Source organism: Thalassophryne amazonica, chromosome 14, assembly GCF_902500255.1.
Source record: "Thalassophryne amazonica chromosome 14, fThaAma1.1, whole genome shotgun sequence".
In the NCBI taxonomy this organism is placed as follows: domain Eukaryota; kingdom Metazoa; phylum Chordata; class Actinopteri; order Batrachoidiformes; family Batrachoididae; genus Thalassophryne; species Thalassophryne amazonica.
In genome coordinates this window covers 36,427,437-36,447,731 of record NC_047116.1, presented here as the reverse complement: position 1 = coordinate 36,447,731, position 20,295 = coordinate 36,427,437, and the positions used below count along the sequence as shown (strand labels likewise).

Genomic DNA, 20,295 nt, shown 5'->3' with positions numbered 1-20,295 from the left:
TTCCATTTTGCTTTTTGTCTTGACGGTTCCTCATCGTTTGCGTAACTCCGGTACCGTCAGCGTTCTGTTTGTCATCCAACTTCGTCCAACCTCCCAAATCCGACATCTTGCACGAACATTGACGATATCTGAACGGATCAATAACTAAAGCTCAGATGAGCTGAACGTGACTCATCCATGTGTGGGATGAAAAGCAACGTTGTCATACAGAAACAATAGTGGCAAGAACATTTTATCAACTACTTTAACTATTTACGCATGTTCCAGCCGTCTCTGGCTGGAACGTGCGTGTGCACATGCATGTTGCAACTGTAAAGACAAACCTATTGTCAAGACAACCAGATCTTGCACCTGCAGGTGCGGTGGAGAGCACAGGGTGGCTGCAGAAATGATCACAGGCTGGCGCTTGGTCTGATACCCGCTGTCATGTCATGTCATCATGAATGTTTCATTTTGATTTTGTTTAAAGCGTCAAGGTCAGTGTTCGCTTTGTTTTTCTTTTGTTAGTTTCGGTTTTGTTTCGTTCTATTATGTGCTCTGGACTCGCAGGCTTTTCGGTAATGGGAGAAGTGCTGGCTCATTCCATTCGTCCACTTTTTCTCGACGATTTGTGACTTTTTTTCCTTCGTGCAGCTACTGCCGTGTGAGCGGGCCACTAGCGGTGCCTGACAAGCTGTTAGAACTGTTGGTGTACACTGAGCAAACAAAACATCAGAACTGTATCAGGCTGTATGAAGCCTGTTCCTAAGCAGCATAGAATGGGGACATTCCTCGTAAAAAATAGTTACAGGATTATTTTTTTTTAGTTTTTAAGTATATTTCCCGTTTTAGTCATCCTGCTTAACATATCAAAACCTCTAATCTCTAATGTACTTTTTTCCTATTTACTCCTATTTTCTTACGACACTCCTCTCCTACATCAGCATTTAGTGTTCACAATATGCCGTCTGTGCCATATGGCAATGACACATTATTGGTCAAAGACTGTTTTAGTCATAAGGAGTCCAGTCTTTGTGGTCACAGCTCTGTTTTACTCTTGGTCTTTGTTTTGGAGCGTGTGCTGACCTCTGCGGAGACAGACAAAGTAGGCAAGGGTTGTGGTGAAGGGGGCTTGGAGAGCGGAACAAACAGGGGAGGTTTAACGACTTTGTCTTGAACTGCCTTGTGATCCTTTTTCTGTCTCAGGTGTTTATCACAGTGGTTCACAAAGGTATCCATCTTGACAAAGGTCTTGTTGCATACTTTGCAGTGATAGGGCCGCTGGCCTTTGCTCAAGCGTATGCACAATCTTATGTAGGATGATCGTACGAAGGTTCGACAGCAGACGCCACACTTCAGGTCATCTAGACTGCTTTCTGCCTTTTCAGGCTCCTTCAGTGTTGTTGCTTGAGCAAAGGCAGGTGCACGTGGTGCTGGAGTTGGAACAGCTGCTGCTACTGGAGCGGGTGCTGGTGTTGGAGTGGGTACTGGTGTTTGAGTGGGTGCTGGTACGGGCACTGGCCCTTCTTGTCCAGAGGACTCTTGAGCCTTATGAGCGAGCAGGATATGCAAAGAGGGGAAGGTCTCACCACACTGCTCACACTTGAATAGATGGTCCCCTGTATGTTGGCGAACGTGTGACAGGAGTCCAGACTTTTGGGTGAAGGCCTTGCAACAGTAGCTGCACTTAAAGGGCTTCTCGCCAGTGTGCAACCGACGGTGGGTCTTAAGGTGAGAGGCACGGACAAAGCATTTGCCACACTCTGGGCATTTAAATGGCCTGTTGCCGCTGTGGATCACCTCGTGTGCAATCAGGTGGGAGGCCTGGTAGAAGAACTTTCCACAGGTGTTACATTTGAACTTCTTTTCCTTGTTGTGAAAGGAGAGGTGAAGGTTCAGGTGAGCAGAAGTTATGAAGCTTTTGGTGCACAGCGAACAATTGTGAGGCTTCAGGCGGGAGCATTTCTCCAAAAGTTGATCACTGGGGAGAGCACAGCCGGCTTTGCAGGATGGGCATTTTGAAGAACTGCCTGCTTCTTGCTGCTGAGAAGGGACTGAAGAGGTGGTTGACTCTGTTGCAGTGTTCAGCTCTGGTGGGCTGAAACTGCACCCACAGTCTGAACATTGCAGAGTCTCTTGCTCTGTATCATTGGTTTTGTCCAGCATGATGGAATCTACAGCCATACCTGCAGCAGAGGAGTTCCGTTTCCTTGACACATCATAACAACATATGGACCTGGAAGTGACAGCAAAGACAGCGATTGATTTTGTATATGCTGTAGTGCTACAGCTGGGTGTGCAAAATGCTCATCACATCTATACATAAGTATTTGCTTTTGAACCTACATATCCATTACTATGTAAAGTGGAGTATTTTTTTAATTTTGTTTCAGCAGTGCACAAAAAACACATTAAAAGTTGGATGCATTAGTGTTAAGAGAAAGGAGCACACACAGTGCACTCTGTGACTCTGATCTACACCACACGCAGGTAAATAAGAAGGACAGAATATAAAGTTTTAAAAGAACATTACTCAGAAAGAGTTTTTCGTAATCAGCGCAAATAAGCTAATACTCGGTACCAATGGAAAGACTGATGTTTTGTCTACAAATGACCACAAGCTCGACCGGATCCAGTCATCTTTGTGATGAGCAGAGGAATCAAAACATCCAGTCTCGGTGGTGTGCGTGCACTTTCTGACTCACTCATTCCTGCAAGTGTGAAAGTGACGATCTCTATTAAGTAGCAAAGAGGTGAGTTAGCCATTCAGTGTCATTGGTTCTAGAGTGGGAAAATACTTACTTACTTGGGTAGAGAATGTCAGTGTGTTATGTCTTGCTGTTTAGTTGCTGCACACATTTATCTCTGACGCAAAAATTTGCCAGTTGTGGATTACTGAAGCAGCAGCCTCGTGTCAGTACTTGTGAGCCATGTGTACTTTGGGGGTCATCTCAACATCATGAATGGGCATGAATGTGGGGGCTTTTACTTTTTAATTTGGAAGAAATCTCACCTCCACACATTTAAAACCCTCCTTTGCTCTCCATCTCTAACAATATAAGGTGCGAAATGATAGCAAGTTGGGGAATCTTGTGCTATCCTGACCCACTTCAGTGAGTTAAAAGCTTAGGGGGAGATGTCAAAAGCCAAGAATGTTATTACCATAGATTTTATTTTATCTTCATTTATTAATGAATGACACCCAATTTGAGTAAACACTTCATTTTTTGCTCGTAAAAACATAACAGTGCCTTTCAAAACTAAGTAAATTCTCATTTAATAAGTATAATTTACATCATTTTGTGTTCAAAACACATTCTCGGGCACAGTGTGTATCATTCTGCATTAGAAGGGCTCCAGCCAGATGCCAGGAATGCCCCCAAAGTGACACAGAGTGTCGTGATCCAGTACCGGGCAAAGTGATCCATTTCCGGCAAATATTTGCACCACACATGATGTGGCTTCACACTTTAAGTAGAAGGGCTATCCCATCCTGACTTTTTCCAAATACCCAATACAACAATACCCAATACAGGACATTCAGCTGCATTATGGCTCCGTATAGCGGGACTTTCAAAAGTGATCCAGAACTGGGCAACTGACTGTACACATACATATACATGAAGCTGCACGAGCTGCATGAGGCCTTCCCCGGACCGTCCTGAGCTGGGACACGAGGTGGCTGGAAGCACAATTAAGCTGCTTTAAAAGGCCTCTTTTTTATCAACACCAGGCCTATGATTTTACCTCCTTTTTTTTTAAGATATCCAGTGACATGTTAGCTTGCTGAAAAGCTATAATACGACCCCTTTAAGTGGGCTGAAATGAACATGGGGAAATAAAGGGTTTTGTGTTTGTGCTTGTAAATGAACTCATAATGTTGCAGTGGAAGTGCAGTCGTTATTACAGTTAAAATTAATGGTAAGCATCACAGATTTGAATCTCGTGATGAGTTCTGATGATGGGCTTGTGTCTGAGTGCACGACGCGCTCACTGTCCTCTCTGATGGAACTGGACCAGAACCAACAACACACACGGCAAGACTTTTGCACAACAATATAATAAATAATAATAAATAAATGGCTGTTCACCAGGCAGCTCGGGCGGCTATCGGCCGCGTCAACCCTACGTCAAGTCCTTATGTGCCAGCAACAATAATGTGTAATAGGATGACTACATACCACGTTTAATTCTCCAAAGACTGTGGATGTGTAGAAAAAGAGTCTAATCGCTGCTACATATCACACAAAGAATACTCTTATTTTCTGCGACAAAAAAGCCGCCTTGTTTTCTCATCGGACAGGCGACAGCACCATCTAGCGAGCGGAGGAATATAAAAAGTGACGTCATGTTTCATCATAAACGTATGGTAAATGGACTTTCCATCAGCATCACACGCTCAAAGCACTTTACAAATAATGCCTCACATTCACCCAGATGTGAGGGGTGAACGTATAATTTTTCATGTTGACGTAGTTTTAACGCCTGTAATTATAAATCACGCATGGTTTCCTCGTCTGAATAGTTTTGTTTCATGTGAAATAGCAGCCAAAACGCAGATTTCAATGTTAAGTTTCGTTTCGAGGTTATGTTGCGGGTAAACGAAACAAGGGAGGATGCAGTGGTTTTGTCTGGCTGCTTTAAAAGTGAGGAGTAAGAAGCACGGTATCTGTTTGTGAAGATGAACCGAGATGAACACAGCAGGATGCTGACATGATCGATCAGGTAAAAAAAAAAAAAAAAAAACAACGGATCCGAACTAAACAGTGGATATCTAACAAAATACAGACTAAATAAATTAAATGACTATATTTGATATTAGTTTTTAAATTGAAAGTTGAACATTTTTATTGTGGTATTTTCTAACCGCATATTTTACATTTTACTAGAAGGTCACAATAGCTTTGAAACGGGTTTGGAATAATTTGCCATCATGTAATTCTCTCTGACTTTTCATTTAACGCTAATATATGACAATTTATAATTCTGGTTAAAGGACCACAGCGTTTATGCTTTCATGTGTCATCCTGGTTTTAAATGTCATTTACATGTTGCGTGTTTGTATGCATTATTTTCCGAATACACAAATCAAAAAAGTTTGCATTTCTGAACTCGGGAAAAGGAAACGTGACGAAGGCAGTCATCCTTTTTAGCCCTTTTGGCGTACTTTATTGCTAATATAACTGGAACGGGTACAGCGGGATGAACTCACAGAAAAAAAAAAAAAAAGACTGGGCGTGGACAACACAAAAATGGGGAGGCGCAGCATAAACCCCGCTTACAAACTTGCGACACCCAGTGGCAGAAATAAAAACTGCACCTCAGCAAACAGCAACAATCACCTATTGATCACAACTGAGCAGTGTTGTCAAAGTATCTTTGAAAAGTTACTTTTTTAGTTGCACTTGCTTTATGCAGTTACTTCATTCGCAGATTTATGTAATTACTTTATTAGAATCTGCCGAAAACTTGCAACTAATAAGTAATGTAACTAATAAAGTAACTAGTAATCGAACTTGGTTACTCTTAAGATTGAGCAATCAGCAAAGTAACTAATCAGTAAAGTAACTATTAGTTACTTTACTGAGTACTAAATCTTAAGATAACCAAGTTAGATTATGAGTTGCTTTATTAATTACATTCAGCATCTGCCGACAATTTGTCCGCAGCTGCAACTGTATAAAGTAACTGCAAAATATAATTGTAGAAATTAATGAGGTAACTTTTCAAAGTTACTTTGGCAACACTGCAACTGAGTTCAAAAAATTAAAAGAATGTCTCTTAACACCCCCACTTGAACTCAGGCTGTAAAAATACAAACAAAATCACACGTCAAGATGTGATACAGATGTGGCTCTCTTTCACTCTTTTAAACACCAAACATAATACCTGCAAACTTTTTCAGTTTTGACTTTGTGGCAGGTTTGGTCATAACGTCTGTGACCATCTCTTCAGTAGTGCAATATACCCGAGTCACTTTCCCCTCGTTTACAATGGGCCTTATAAAATGATATTTAATGTCCACATGTTTGCATCTCTGCCTGCTTACAGGGTTTCTGGCAAGGGCAATCGTCCCCTGGTTGTCCTCATACGCTACTGTTCGTGTGTATTTGTAGTAATCAATGCTTTCCAGTACCTGCTCTAGGTAGATGCACTCCTGCATTGTAGATGCTAAAGCCATATACGAGGTCTATTAGAAAAGTATCCGACCTTATTATTTTTTTCAAAAACCATATGGATTTGAATCACGTGTGATTACATCAGACATGCTTGAACCCTCGTGGGCATGCGAGAGTTTTTTCACGCCTGTCGGTTACGTCATTCACCTGTGTGCAGTCTTTGAGTGAGGAGTCGCCCACCCTCTCGTCGTTTTTTCATTGTTTAGGAATGGCTCAGAGACTGCTGCTTTGTTTGAGAAAATTTTTTTCAAAAACTGTAAGGCACAACTGAGTGGACACCATTCGATAAATTCAGCTGGTTTTCAGTAAAAATTTTAACGGCTGATGAGAGATTTTGGTCTGGTAGTGTCGCCGTAAGGACGGCCCACGGCGCCTGACTGCGATCTGTGCTTCGAGGCGGCAGCGTCTTGCCGTTTCAAGTTGAAAACTTCCACATTTCAGGCTCTGTTGACCCAGTAAGTCGTCAGAGAACAGAGAACTTTCAGAAGAAGTCGGCATGAGGACTTTATTCGGACAATCCATTGTTAACGGACATTTTGTAATGAAAGAACGTTCGGGCAGAATCGCATGTCGGGCCGGACCCGACCGCGGGGGGTCGCGACAGGAAAAACACCTCCGTTGGAAACCTTAATGGGCAAGTTGGAACATGCCCAAGCTGTTAAACAATTTCTCAGTTACTCACTTGTTGAAAGCCATCAAAAGCCGCTTGAATTTTACAAATGGTTTTCAACACGGAGGTGTTTTCCTGTCGCGGCGCACACAGATTTGCCGAGTCGTCACGGAAACGACTCGGCGAATTTGTGCGCACGTCTTTCATTAAAAAATGTCCTTAAACAGTGGAATGTCCGCATAAAGGCCTCATGCCGGCCTCTTCTGAATCGTCTCTGTTCTCTCACGACATCCTGGATGAATTAAGCCTTAAATTAGGATGTTTTCAGGTCGAAACAGGCCGACGACGGCGCCTGGAAGCGCTGCACGACGTCCCGGTCCGTGGGACTCAGGGTTACACAGTAACCTATGGTGCTGCGTCTGTTAGTGGTATCAGATTCCCAGTCTGCATCACTATAGGCTCCTAGGCCCAACTTTTCATTATCATTTCTTCTGAAACATAACTCTTTGTTTGTGGTGCCTTTGAGGTACCTTAAGACATGCTTTACAGTTACCCACTGATCCTCTGTTGGTTCACAAAAATGCTGTGATAGCTTGCTTACCACAAAACTTACGTCTGGACGTGTACATGTTGATAAATCTATAAGGCTGTCCACAGCCTCTCTGTACATCTTAACATCACACATCTTGACAGCATCTTCTGTGTAACACAGTTTTTGATCACAAGGAGTTTCCCTGGGTTTGCAGTTTTGCATGTTAAATCTTTCCAGTATCCTGTTGACATATGCTTCCTGTCACATCTTCACACATTCATCAGACTGAATGAAATCAATACCAAGAAAATGTTTAAGTCTCCCTAAATCTTTCATCTTGAACCTTTCTGAAAGCATCCTTTTCACATCCATCATCACCAATCAAATGACAAGGATCCATTCAGCCGTTATATAAAATTAATTAGTAAACATATTAAACCATTTCAAGTGGTTTCACTGTTGTTAGTTACATGAATTTAAGTTTTTGAGAATAATAATTCTAAAAATAAATAAGTGTTCTGTAATTCAGTGGAATCTGGTGGTCTTGTTCCCTTGCCTTTTTTTTTTTCCTGGTATCTATTGATTTGTTGATGCTGATCATGTATATGTGTTCCCAATTTCATGCCCTGTCACAGAGTAGGAGGTTTAAATGAAATACAGTAAATTTTGTGCACCAAGTGTATGCTGGTACCCAAAGATAGGTGCACCACGCTTGTGGCATTATATTGTGACTGTAATTGCTGCCAAAGTTGTATCAGCAAAGTATTGAGCAAAGGGTGTAAAAACTTATGTACATATGATTTCTTAGTTTTTTTTATTTTTAATAAATTTGATGATGACAGTAATCTTTGTAATAAGTCACACTCATTGACAGTGATTGCACTTGTACCATTTAAGCTGTTTTTAGAGCACTGTTGTCACAAAATATCATTCCATTTCAGGAAGGATGAGTTCGAAAACAAAGAGAAAATCCCGGTGAGTCCTATCTTCTTTTTACTTAGTCATTTCTTGAGTTTCATGTACTTATGTTCCTGCCAGCATGTGCATGTCTTCTCACTCATGAGGCAAAGGGGCTATCTTGATCTAGTGCACAATGCTTTAGACCTTATGGCATTGGTTTTACCACATTATTTGAATGTCCAGAAGCCACTGAATCAGAATGACCATCCTCCAAGCCATATTCTGCCCTGCCATAAATAGACAATGCAGGTATGAGTTTAAATCAAGGTATGAAACATTCTGGTGTTCACTGCTCGAAGGTAAAGTGTCTGAAAAATAAATGAGATCACCTCATGCCTAGTCCACACACACACTGGTATTTTGGAAAAGGTAGAGTAGCAAGGTGAAGTCCAGACTGAAAAGATGTTCTTGTTAGCTTGGCTATCAGGGAAATTCCCAGAGGCTGACCTGGTAGAGCCTTGGTCTCAAATACAAGTGATGTGGTGTTCGAACCCCACTGTGGCCACAAAGATAAGTCATCTGGTTACAGTAGCTATTTCTATGCATTGTTGGGCTTTTATTCTAACAAAAAAATTAGTTTTAGATCTCTAAAAACAAAATCAAGTCTGAAAGCATGTGGTAGTGCTGCGCTTTGACGCATCCACGACACCACAGAACTGCCTTGGGTCCTGGATGGCAACCACCCAGGCAAACAACCGGTCCATTTCCACATCTCTAAAATACCATCTACCTGCTGTAGCCAGGTGAAATGTGGACATCCCTTAGGCCTTCTGCAGCTGCTGGGGTATTCAACACTCAGGCACCGGCATGCTTGTTTGTGCATAGAGAAATGGATCACATGGCCAAAATGTCATAGTTGATGCTCCCTCACAACGCAAGTGACACTCCTCATCTTGGTGTCTCTTATACCCCATTTATACCAAGTCCACGACCAGTTTGTGACTGGAAAATGGCCTCTGCTCACCCTCAGTCCCAGAAACTCTCACCAGGGTTGCAGGCTGGTCTCAATGGGGTCTCTATGGTCAGGGAAAAAAAAACACAAAGCCACAATTCGTCAAGAAAAGGTCGACGAATGAGCTTTTGACTTTTCCCCATCACCACCACCTGCTCTGATTCCTCTTCCAGAACAAAAGAGGGATCATCTCCTTCTTCGTCGGAATCCTCACTGTCTGATGACACGCTGTCATCTTGCTCAAATTTAAAAAATAAATAAATAACTGAAGCGCTTGTTCAACATTCATAAGATGCCTCATTTTAAGACACCTCGGGGGAGGGGCGTCTGTCTCTCTGCTTTTTTTTTTTTCAAAACCCTGGTGTTTCTGATCACCGGCACTGCGGCTGTGTGTCAGTCACACGCACACACGCGGGTTTGATTACCAGTTCTCAGTTCCACCAATCTGCTAATTATCAAAGCTAATGTTTTCATTATCAGATTAGCTTTTCAGATAACTTCAAAAACCGTCAGCGGGCCAATTATCTTCCAATAAACTTTGGTCCAATACTTTTTAGACCACTAACATATTTTGCTGGCGTGGTGAATAAACATTTATGAAGTCTGATCTCAACGATTGTCTACCTGTTTAATGTTTTGTAGTAGATGTACAGTTCTATCCTCTGCAAACAGAGGATCACAAAAAGGAAAGAAAGAAAAAAAAGATCATTTCTTTTGACACCATACTGACTTGCTGGCAATATCACCCAAGTCATCCAGAGGCACACAGTTTTAACATATGGTTAAAATTTTAACTAAACTAATTTCGGACAATTTATTTAAATTAACGTCATGTCTGAAGTTTTATAAAGTGAAAATATATATGTTTTAGTTTTCTACTAATGCACTAATTTTGAAGGTTTTAGTGTGGACATGCTGTCTCCACAGTGCATTATGGGTAAAAAGTTCACGACAGGAGAAATGCATTTCAGGTGCTGTGATGTGTTTGTTTTATGTAAAAATGCCAGAAGAAGCTCAGGTTGCTTTTTTGCTAGCTCTGCTGTTTTGTACCATTTTTAATAATGCTGTTTAATATATCCCATATTCCTTTGATATTATTTTTGTTATTATATAATATCTTACTATAGTATTCCTTCCTACATACCCTTATAATATTAGTTAACTTATTTTTATATTTCTTATATATACACACGGGGTCTGTCAATAAAGTATAGGTCTTTTATTTTTTCAAAAACTATATGGATTTCATTCATATGTTTTTACGTCAGACATGCTTGAACCCTCGTGCGCATGCATGAGTTTTTCCACGCCTGTCGGTGACGTCATTCGCCTGTGAGCATTCCTTATGGGAGGAGTCATCCAGCCCCTCGTCGGAATTCCTTTGTCTGAGAAGTTGCTGAGAGACTGGCGCTTTGTTTGATCAAAATTTTTTCTAAACCTGTGAGGCACATCGAAGTGGACACGGTTCGAAAAATTAAGCTGGTTTTCCGTGAAAATTTTAACGGCTGATGAGAGATTTTGAGGTGATACTGTCGCTTTAAGGACTTCCCACGGAGCGAGACGTCGCGCAGCGGTCCCAGGCGCCATCGTCAGCCTGTTTCAAGCTGAAACCTCCACATTTCAGGCTCTAATGATCCAGGCCGTCGTGAGAGAACAGAGAAGTTTCAGAAGAAGTCGGTTTCAGCATTTTATTCGGATATTCCATTGTTAAAGGAGATTTTTTTTAATGAAAGACGTGCGGGCGGATTGCAGCGTCGGCTCGCAGCCGCCGCGGCGCTCCGCCACAGGAAAAAACACCTCCGTTGGAAGCCTTAAGGACAAGTTGGAACATGTCCAGCTGTTAAACAATTTCTCATATACTCACTCCACTGAAAGCCATCAAAAGCTGCCTGGATTTTACAAATGGTTATCAACACGGAGGTGTTTTTCCTGTGCCGCCGCACCGTGCCGGCTGCGTCCGCACGTCTTTCATTAAAAAAAAATCTAAAAATTAAAAGACATTGTCATTGTCTTTGTTTTATGTAAAATGCCAGAAGAAGCTCAGGTTGCTTCTCCATTATTTTCAGCTGGAATCACTGTGAGCTGCAATCAATTCCTGTTTGCTCTTTAACGTCCTGCTTATGTCCTACACTGTTTGTCCTCTTTGTTCCAGAGTAATATATTGTATAAGATGTATGAAATTCATTTTGCGTTTATTAAATTCCGCGCTTCTTAAACGTAGCAGACACAGATTATTTATTTGGAATATTTGTTTTAGCAAGTTTTAAAACAGGCAACATGAATTTGCAGTGAGAATATCAAAGTGTTCCAGGTTAAACAGGGTTCAGAGAGGTCAAGGCCAGTTGAAGGTCATCATTATGCAGCAGACTTTTAGCTGGAATCTTTATGAGAAATACAGAGATGAGAAATACAGATCTCTCACAATCCAATCACTGGAGTTACAGTTCATTCAAACACTGATGATAATAATGGCACACATCAGAATTAAAACAACTGCACATATACATTTGATTGTTTAGGTACGCTAAACTTTGAAACAGTCCATCATCCAAATTGAGGTAATGTGACTGTGGAGTGGCCATGCAGCCAAGCTTGGGTGGGACGGGGAGCTGCTAAAGCCGCGCTGTAGAGAAATGATCAATTTCACACCCTCCGAAACAGCGTAACGCCCCAACTGCAGTGTCATTTTTTCTGGCGAGAAATATATATATAATTTTTTTTTAATCGATCTTTGGATGTGTGAATCAGTCTGTGAGAATTAAATGAGAATCAATTTAAAATCGTCAAATCGATCTTTTCAACCCAGCACTAATGCGTACAGTATATTATACTTGTACTGTGTCATTTTTATGTTGGACTTGAGAATATTGTAAAGCTCAAAATCCTGCTGCTGTGTTTAGGAGTTCCTTTGGGGCAACCGCCCCACCCTTCATCGACTACCTAAAAGATATTCTTCATCGATATCCAGATGGTGGACAAATTTTGAAGGTGAGCACACTTGGACAAAACTTTTTGTAATAGTTTCATTTCAGTGTGTAATGAATTTACAGGTCCTTCACATGGAGGCACCAGAAATACATGCAACGAAATTAAATTAATTTCATTATTTGGAATGAATGGCACCTCACACCGAGGCACCAATTTAATGTATAAAGGATTGTTAAACTCACAAATTGAATTAGATTGGCCTAGACCTCATTTAATGGGTCCCCAAAATAATTAACATTTTTAGGATTTATAATTATTATTTAATTATTATAATCCTCGGGGCACCACCTATTTAAAGCATAGGTACTTCAATTTAAACATTCATTAATTTATCAGTCTCAATTTGATTAATCAGTCTCAATTTAATTAATCAGTCTCAGGTCTGAAAGTCTGAATTCTATGATATGATTGACCAAAGGTTTTCCTTCTGAACACAAAATGAACCACAGCAGAAATATTTACATTTTGTTTACAATTATACAAGAAATGAACAGTTTACTGGCATTTTTGTGGACAGTGATTAAATAAGTTCATTTATGGACACACTTTGCTTACTCATGAGACGTTGAGAGAAAGAGAGATAAAGCTTAAGACTTTAAGTAAATAAATTTGATTAGAATTTAGTGATGAAATTTGAAGCCAGTTAATTTTAAGAAATTATTAAACAAACATATGAATATGTTTAAAAAGGAAGAAGCCACTTTGCATCCATTGACAACAAAACCCTTTTTCTGGAACCTTTAACTGGGTCACTTAGCTGATCCATTGAAGAGATGGTTTCTCCGTCCGTCGATGTGTTGATGCTCTTTGCAGCGTGAGCTCACTTGGGTCAGGGGTTAACTCAATGGTCTCCCTGGGTGATCCCAAAGGCTTGTGTCGGCTGGTTTTACCGACAGGATGGCTGCTTGCAGTCAGGTCGTCAGCTTGCTTGGACCCCAGAGGTGGAAGGCGTTTGTTGAAAATGGGTTCTGGTAGCTTTTAAACATTTGTTGGAGCCAGATTAAAAGTTTTTGTAAATTTAGAAAAAAGAAGATAAAACTTTAAAAGCGTTGGATAATTACAGAAAAAGGAAAGTCGCTTTTTTTTTTGTCAATTTGCTATTATTTTGAAAAGTTCAGATCAGAATTTCTCTTAAACTTCGAAAGACATGACGCACCTTAAAGCGTCAGGTTAAAATTCTCAAAATTGAAACAAGAATAAAGCAATGAATAAATGCCACGTGGTAGCTTTAGGTTAGCTTAGCATAAGGCCTTGTTGACCCAAAAATAAAAGTTAAGCATTTAAGAGAAGAGAAGAGGGAAGGCAGGCACTCCAAGAGAGGGAGCAGACCCTCTGTTCTAACTTTTTAAAAAGGGGACTTACGTCATTAAACTCTGTCCATTTAGGGTGTGTAACTTCACAGAAAAACTTAATGTGCTCAAAGTCAGACAAAGAATGATTCAGTTATTTAAAAACATTAAGTATTTTGGCATACTATTTGTTCTAAGACATTTCTGAGATGAATATAATGTTATTAAAGGCTTAAACACATTCTACACACACCACTTGGTTAACAGAGTATTCCACAGTTATAAAAACATGGATAAATCAGAAACATCATATTTAACAGACATCAGTTACAAGGAAGACATGTCAATTAAATGGAATACATGCAAAGCATTTACTTGAATAATCAATACAAACAACATTAGAAGTTTTTATATATGAATAAAAGAATATTGATGCATTCTTTATTTAAGCAAAGGTCTTTCTTTTCACCGAGACCTCAAGATAATAGCTGGTTGTCAAGACTCAAAGTTTTATGGCCATGTCTTATCATGGGGGAGATCCTCTTGCAGTCTTGAGAGGTTCTGGCTTTGGCGTGAGGCCATAAAGATAGGTTCTTCGGGCCTGGGAAATTTCAGATTCTGACGTGAAGCCATTATAATGTCATGTAATTCATAGTGACTGAAGTTTTACCGATAAACAAGCAAGGGCTTCCTTTGAAGAACTTTGAGTTACAGTTCTGTTTTGCTGTGGGGTACAGTGTGGGCCCACAAGGGATGTCTCCAAGTTTATCTTCACATCTCCAGATGGACTTAGGAATTTCTCACCTGAGAGTGAAAACACAATCTTTGTTTTCAGTTCACCTCAGGTTTTTGTGAGACAGCATTAATGTATTTATTTAATTAGGGCAAATCGAGGCCATGCGCTACAAATGTGTTAGTATCATTAAAAGGTGAAGTCCCTTTCAACCATTTAAGTCATGAAAAAGTCTTTCTTCTTTACAAAGTTAAATTTTAAACTCGATACAACTTAAAATTCTGCTCAAAAATTGCATTCTGATCTGTCCTATAATATAAAGTTCTTTCAGCTTTTCCCTTTTTCACTTGGGGTCACCACAGCAGAGTCGAGATGGATCTGCATGCTCACCTTTGCAAGTTTTATGCCAAATGCCTTTCCTGAAGCAACTCCACTTCACATGGTGAATGTGCAGGAGACCTTACGCTCTGGAAACAAGCGTACTCATCGCTGAGTCACCACGCTGCCACATGATCTGGCCTACAATGAACAAATGGATGAATCACTTCAGTTTTTGATTAAAATAAGGTGAAATTAATTTAATAGACCCAATATTACCTCTGATAAATGCCAATAGCTTTAACTTTGGTGTTTTTGTTTTCATTTTAATACATCGGGTGGGTGATGGTCAAGTGTTTAAAGTAGTGCACATGTCACCAGAGGAGCTTCAGTTTAAATCACAGTCAGACTGGGAAGAACACTCAGGGCCGTTGGGGGCATGCTCCTTAATCCCAAAGTTGATCCTGTATGTATGCAGTAGAGTACTGGGGGCAACATTAATTAAAAATGAGGACTTTTTTAATACCTTATTTTGAGTATAAAGTTAAAATGTCTAAAATAAAGTGATGAATTGGTGATATTGTGTTTCAGAATGGTTTGAGTAACAAGAAAATTATAATTATAAATTACAGTGTATTAGAAATGATATTATAAACGAGCAGCCAGTCTGCTCGGTGTGAGCCTGATCCTGTCAGATCTCAGAAGCTAGGTAGAGTGGATCCTGGTTAGTATTTGGATGTGAGACTGCTTTAGAAGACCGGGGCTGTGTGTGTTTCTCCAGATAAGACTAGAGTTGAGTCAGGGAGGGCATCTGGTGTAAAACGTGCCACAACCCATTGTGGATCTGTGCTGGATCTACCTGTACGGTGGCCCTGAAGTGCAAAACACAACAGCAAATCACACAGCACAACAGCAGATCACCACAGCACAACAGCAAATCGTACAATACAACAGCAAAAGAGAAACGACAACAACATTAACCAAACGGAAAAGGTAGGTACCTTCGGGCAACACGAATCGTTGCTGATTGGACGATGGTCCATCCTGTCCTGTGAACTGGAAGGTTTACATGTTTTCAAAATATGAGCGCGCTAGTGAAAACGTACGTGCTCTTATTAAAAATATTTTGATGCAGGACATGAATATAACGTTATATTGGATATGCTGTCGACAATTCATAACATAAACAGTCTTCGTACACTGAAGACACATTTAAAAGAAGCAGGGCTGAACAGAAGACTAAATTACAACTGAATCCACGAGGGACGGCTTGAGAACACGCAGGAGGTTTACAAGACGTACCTATCACTCCATTGGTCCAAAACTACATATGGCATGTAGATGGGTATGATAAACTGATGGTTTCAGTTTATTTCAAATCAGTTGTTTCAATAACCTTGTGACTACATCGCGTTTAACGCGAATCCTGTGTTTTTGTTTTTTGAGAGCTTGCCACATAGTCCGATAACCGAAGAGTTGCCCCGGTCCTTCCAGCTCAATCAGAATTGCACGCCGCACCTCCGGGAGTGGGGAATAATTTAGTCTTCTGTTCAGCCCTGCTTCTTTTAAACATGTCTTCAGTGTACGAAGACTAATGTTTATGTTATGAATTGTCGACAACATATCCAATATAACGTCTTATCATATACCTAGAAATGACACGCCAATATGATTGGAATAAACACTAAAGAATAAATACCAAACACCCTTGTGATATTTTCGCGGACCAGTAATATTTTTCATACCACCCGAGTAAGTGAATGTCGCCTTGGTAATCAGCCAATCCATACATACAAGTATGTTGTCACGGCACGTTCAATCCTAGATATTGTCAATGTGTAATTTAATACAGTGGTCCCTCGCTATATCGCGGTTCACCTTTCGTGGCCTCGCAGTTTCGCAGATTTTATTTTAGTGCAATTTTGCATGCTTCTTCTTCTTTTTTTTTTTAACCGCGCATTGTGTTCTGCGTTGTTATCAAGCGGGCCGGTTGTGGCACCGGTCGGCATCACCGCGATTGCTCTCACTGCCTCCAATGCGCTTACTGAGTCTGCGGGCTCGGTAAGCGCTGCAGCGGGCCACTCACACCGCCCCCCTGTCTGCTGTGCCGAGCTGCATCCAACTCCAGCAACAGTTCCAGAGACTACACTCGCTGTTTTGATGCGGAAGGCGCTCCAGCAGCCCGACAAGGATAGACTTCTTGTGGAAAAATCCTGCAGCACCCATGGTCTCGGTAACCGCAGCCGCCAGAGCTCTGTGGCCATGACTTGGATTCTTTGCGGGTTCCCGCATCTGTACCCCCAGAGGCAGTGAGTGAAGAGAGGAGCACGCACATTGTGTTCTGCGTGCATTTATAGGTATATGATAAATCGTTATTATATACAGAAAACCATACACCCTGAACAACTTCATTGGTGAACAACTTGATAACTGATAATATTCATGTCCTGCATCAAAATATTCTTTAATAAGAGCACGTACGTTGTCACTAGCGGCGCTCATATTTTGACAACATGTAACCTTCACGTTCACAGGACAGGACGGACCACCATCCAATCAGCAATGATTCGTGTTGCTGATTGGACGGTGGTCCGTCCAATCAGCGACGATTCGTGTCGCCCGAAGGTACCTATCTTTTCCGTTTTGGTTAATGTTGTTGTCGTTTCTCTTTTGCTGTTGTGTTGTGCAATTTGCTGTTGTGCTGGGTGATTTGCTGTTGTGATGTGTGATTGTGCTGTTGTGCGATTTGCTGTTGCGTTTTGCACTTCTGGGTCACCGTAGTGTGGCTGTGGTGACCCTGAACAAAACGGGAGCAGTCACAAGGCAATCAACAACAAAATTATATTATAAATATAAGGAGGTGTGAAGGGATCTTGCCACATTTGTGTAAACTAAAATTACTGGCAAATGACAGATGTTAATGTATCCATGATTCCACCTGTGTACAAAACAGAGAGGATATGTTGTGTCACAAGACAAAATAAGGAAGTTGATGAAGTTGTTTGATCCTGAAGCTGGGGACATCTTACACACTTTACCAAACCACACCCTACTTTTCGCTCCCTAGGACCCCCCAACCACGTCCCTCTTGAACCCCCGTCCATTTTAAGCATTTTTCTTTATTTGCTTCTCACATACCTGAGATTTTGTGTATTATATTATATATTATATATATATATAATATTATATATATATATTATATATATGTTCCATGGTGATATAGCCAGATTAAAAGAGGTTCATAATCTTGAAAAACTGTGGTTTCATCTAATCACTTATCACACTTAGTAGTTCAACCCCCAGTAAGAAGATATGATTTATTAAATCAGCCGAGCAAGTGCAAAACTGACCCAATGAGCTCACGTGGATATTAATAAATTTGTTTTCGATCACGACCTTAGCATAACAATTGAATGTGTAAAGCTTCAGAGACACAGCACAGCACAGTTAGGATATATGTTTTAAAAAATAGCCACCAGTAACGTACTGTGTATGTAAAGTGCATATACGAGGTCTGTTAGAAAAGTATCCGCCTTTTTATTTTTTTCAAAACCATATGGATTTGAATCACGTGTGATTGCATCAGCCAAGCTTGAACCTTCGTGCGCATGCGTGAGTTTTTTCACGCCTGTCGGTTGCGTCATTCGCCTGTGAGCAGGCTTTGTGTGAGCAGTGGTCCACCCCTCTCGTCGGATTTTTATTGCGAAATAAATGTCTGAACAATTTGGAGCTTTGCTGCATCAATTTTTTCCAGAAACTGTGTGAGAGACCTCCAGCTGGACACCATTCGGAAAATTCAGATGGCTTTCAGGGACGATTTTATGGGGATTACCAGATTAAGGAGTGCTCCAGCCGGTTTAAAGACCGCCCACAGCGTCTGAGAGCGCGGAGCGTTCCAAGCGCCGATCGACAGGTTGAAACAACCAGATCATTTCCAACGTGAAGGCTTTGTTGAGCCGGGACGTCGTCTGACTTCCACAGGAATTGTGGAAGACGTGGACATCTGCACTTTTTCGGCACATTCCACTGTTACAGGAGTTTTTTTCATGGAAAGAGAAGCGGAGGGATGTGCCACCGTGCCGCTCATGGGCGGGACAAAAGCACCTCTGTGTTGGTCTCACAGGACGGCTTTCAGATGGCTCAGACGGCTTTCGGTGGCTTTTCAGTCGTGTGACTATCCGAGAAATTGTACATGAGCTGGACATGCCAGAACATGTCCTGTGAGGCTTCATCACGGCGTTGCTTTGCGCCATGCGGCTCCACCGCGACGCGCAGACTTCCTCCGCTCCTCTTTCCATGACAGAAACTCCTGTAACAGTGAAATGTGCTGTTCATTTCCACACTGAACGCTGTGTTGATCCGGGATGTTGTCTGACTTCCACAGGAATTGCGGAAGACGTGGACATCTGCACTTTTTCGGCACATTGAGACAGACGTGCGGAGGAATTCCGCACGTCTGGAGCAAAGCAACGCATGGAGCAAAGCAACGCCGTGATGAAGCCTCACAGGACATGTTCTGGCATGTCCAGCTCATGCACAATTTCTCGGATAGTCACACCACTGAAAAGCCACTGAAAGCCATCTGAAAGCCGTCCTGTGAGACCAACACGGAGGTGCTTTTGTCCCGCGCCATGAGCGGCACGGTGGCACATCCCTCCGCTTCTCTTTCCATGAAAAAAGCTCCTGTAATAGTGGAATGTGCCGAAAAAGTCTTGATGTCCACGTCTTCTGCCATTTTTGTGTAAGTCAGACGACATCCCGGATCAACAAAGCCTTCACGTTGGAAATGATCTGGTTGTTTCAGCGGGGTGTCAGCCTGTCAATCGGCGCTCGGAGTGCGCCGCACTCTCATACGCCTGTGGGCGGTCTTTAAACTGGCTGGAGCACTCCTTAATCTGTGTAATTCCCATAAAATGGTCCCTGAAAGCCATCTGAATTTTCCAAACGGTGTCCACCTGGAGGTCTCTCACAGTTTCTGGAAAAATTTGATGCACCAAAGCTCCAAATCGTTCAGACATTTATTCGCAATAAAAATCCGACAAGAGGGGTGGACCACTGCTCACACAAAGCCTGCTCACAGGTGAATGACGCAACCGACAGGCGTGAAAAAACTCACGCATGCGCACGAAGGTTCAAGCTTGGCTGATGCAGTCACACGTGATTCAAGTCCATATGGTTTTTGCAAAAAATAAAAGGTCGGATACTTTTCTAACAGACCTCGTATTTGGCTTAAACAGGCAAAGTGACCGTATGATTCTTCAAATCTGCCAAATTTGGGCCATGCACAGCATCAGACTGATCTGTTGTTGGGTTTTTATTTCTTTTCTCGGGACAGGAGCTGATTCAAAATGCAGATGATGCTGAAGCCACAGAGGTGGTTTTCATCCACAATGAAAGAAACTACGGCACTGAGAGCCTTGAGATCAACGGGTTGGAAAAATACCAAGGTGGGTGCAGGGTTCACAAAATGATGTGAATGAAAGTTTTTACAGCTATATATATATATATATATATATATATATATATATATATATACTCACACATACACTGGAGATAACAGCAATATTTTGTGTCACAATACATGTAACCTTGGCTATGAATTATATTTGTCATGTTCAGATGTTTGTTTTTAATATGATTAAGCAAAATACAAATTAAAAGCTTGAGGCAGAATTTTGTGAATGTGGATACTTGCTCCTCAAGATAGTTGAACATTCAATGTGATATTCCATCTTTTTAACTGGGTGTCTTTCTG

General features: G+C 41.3%; 2 protein-coding genes across 3 annotated transcripts in view; one reads left to right on the top strand and one right to left on the bottom strand.

Annotated features, from left to right (window-relative positions):
• Positions 1–658: 658 nt before the first annotated feature.
• Positions 659–20,295, bottom strand: part of LOC117524065 (zinc finger protein 436) — a 32,839-nt gene continuing 13,202 nt past the window's right edge. The window contains exons 1-2 of one of the 2 annotated variants that reach the window (XM_034185787.1): positions 4,161–4,281; positions 659–2,215 (exon numbers count right to left, since the gene is read on the bottom strand). In XM_034185787.1, the coding sequence (XP_034041678.1) occupies positions 1,018–2,163 (1,146 nt within the window). In that variant the 5' untranslated portion in view covers positions 2,164–2,215; positions 4,161–4,281 and the 3' untranslated portion in view covers positions 659–1,017. Of the gene's footprint in view, positions 2,216–4,160; positions 4,282–20,295 lie in introns of those variants that run through there. The other variant, XM_034185788.1, reaches the window with a different exon arrangement.
• LOC117524253 (sacsin-like) overlaps positions 4,605–20,295 on the top strand; it is a 28,096-nt gene continuing 12,405 nt past the window's right edge. Inside the window, 4 exon segments of the mRNA XM_034186023.1 lie at positions 4,605–4,704; positions 8,242–8,275; positions 12,113–12,200; positions 19,876–19,987. Of these exon segments, the coding sequence (XP_034041914.1) occupies positions 8,247–8,275; positions 12,113–12,200; positions 19,876–19,987 (229 nt within the window). The 5' untranslated portion in view covers positions 4,605–4,704; positions 8,242–8,246.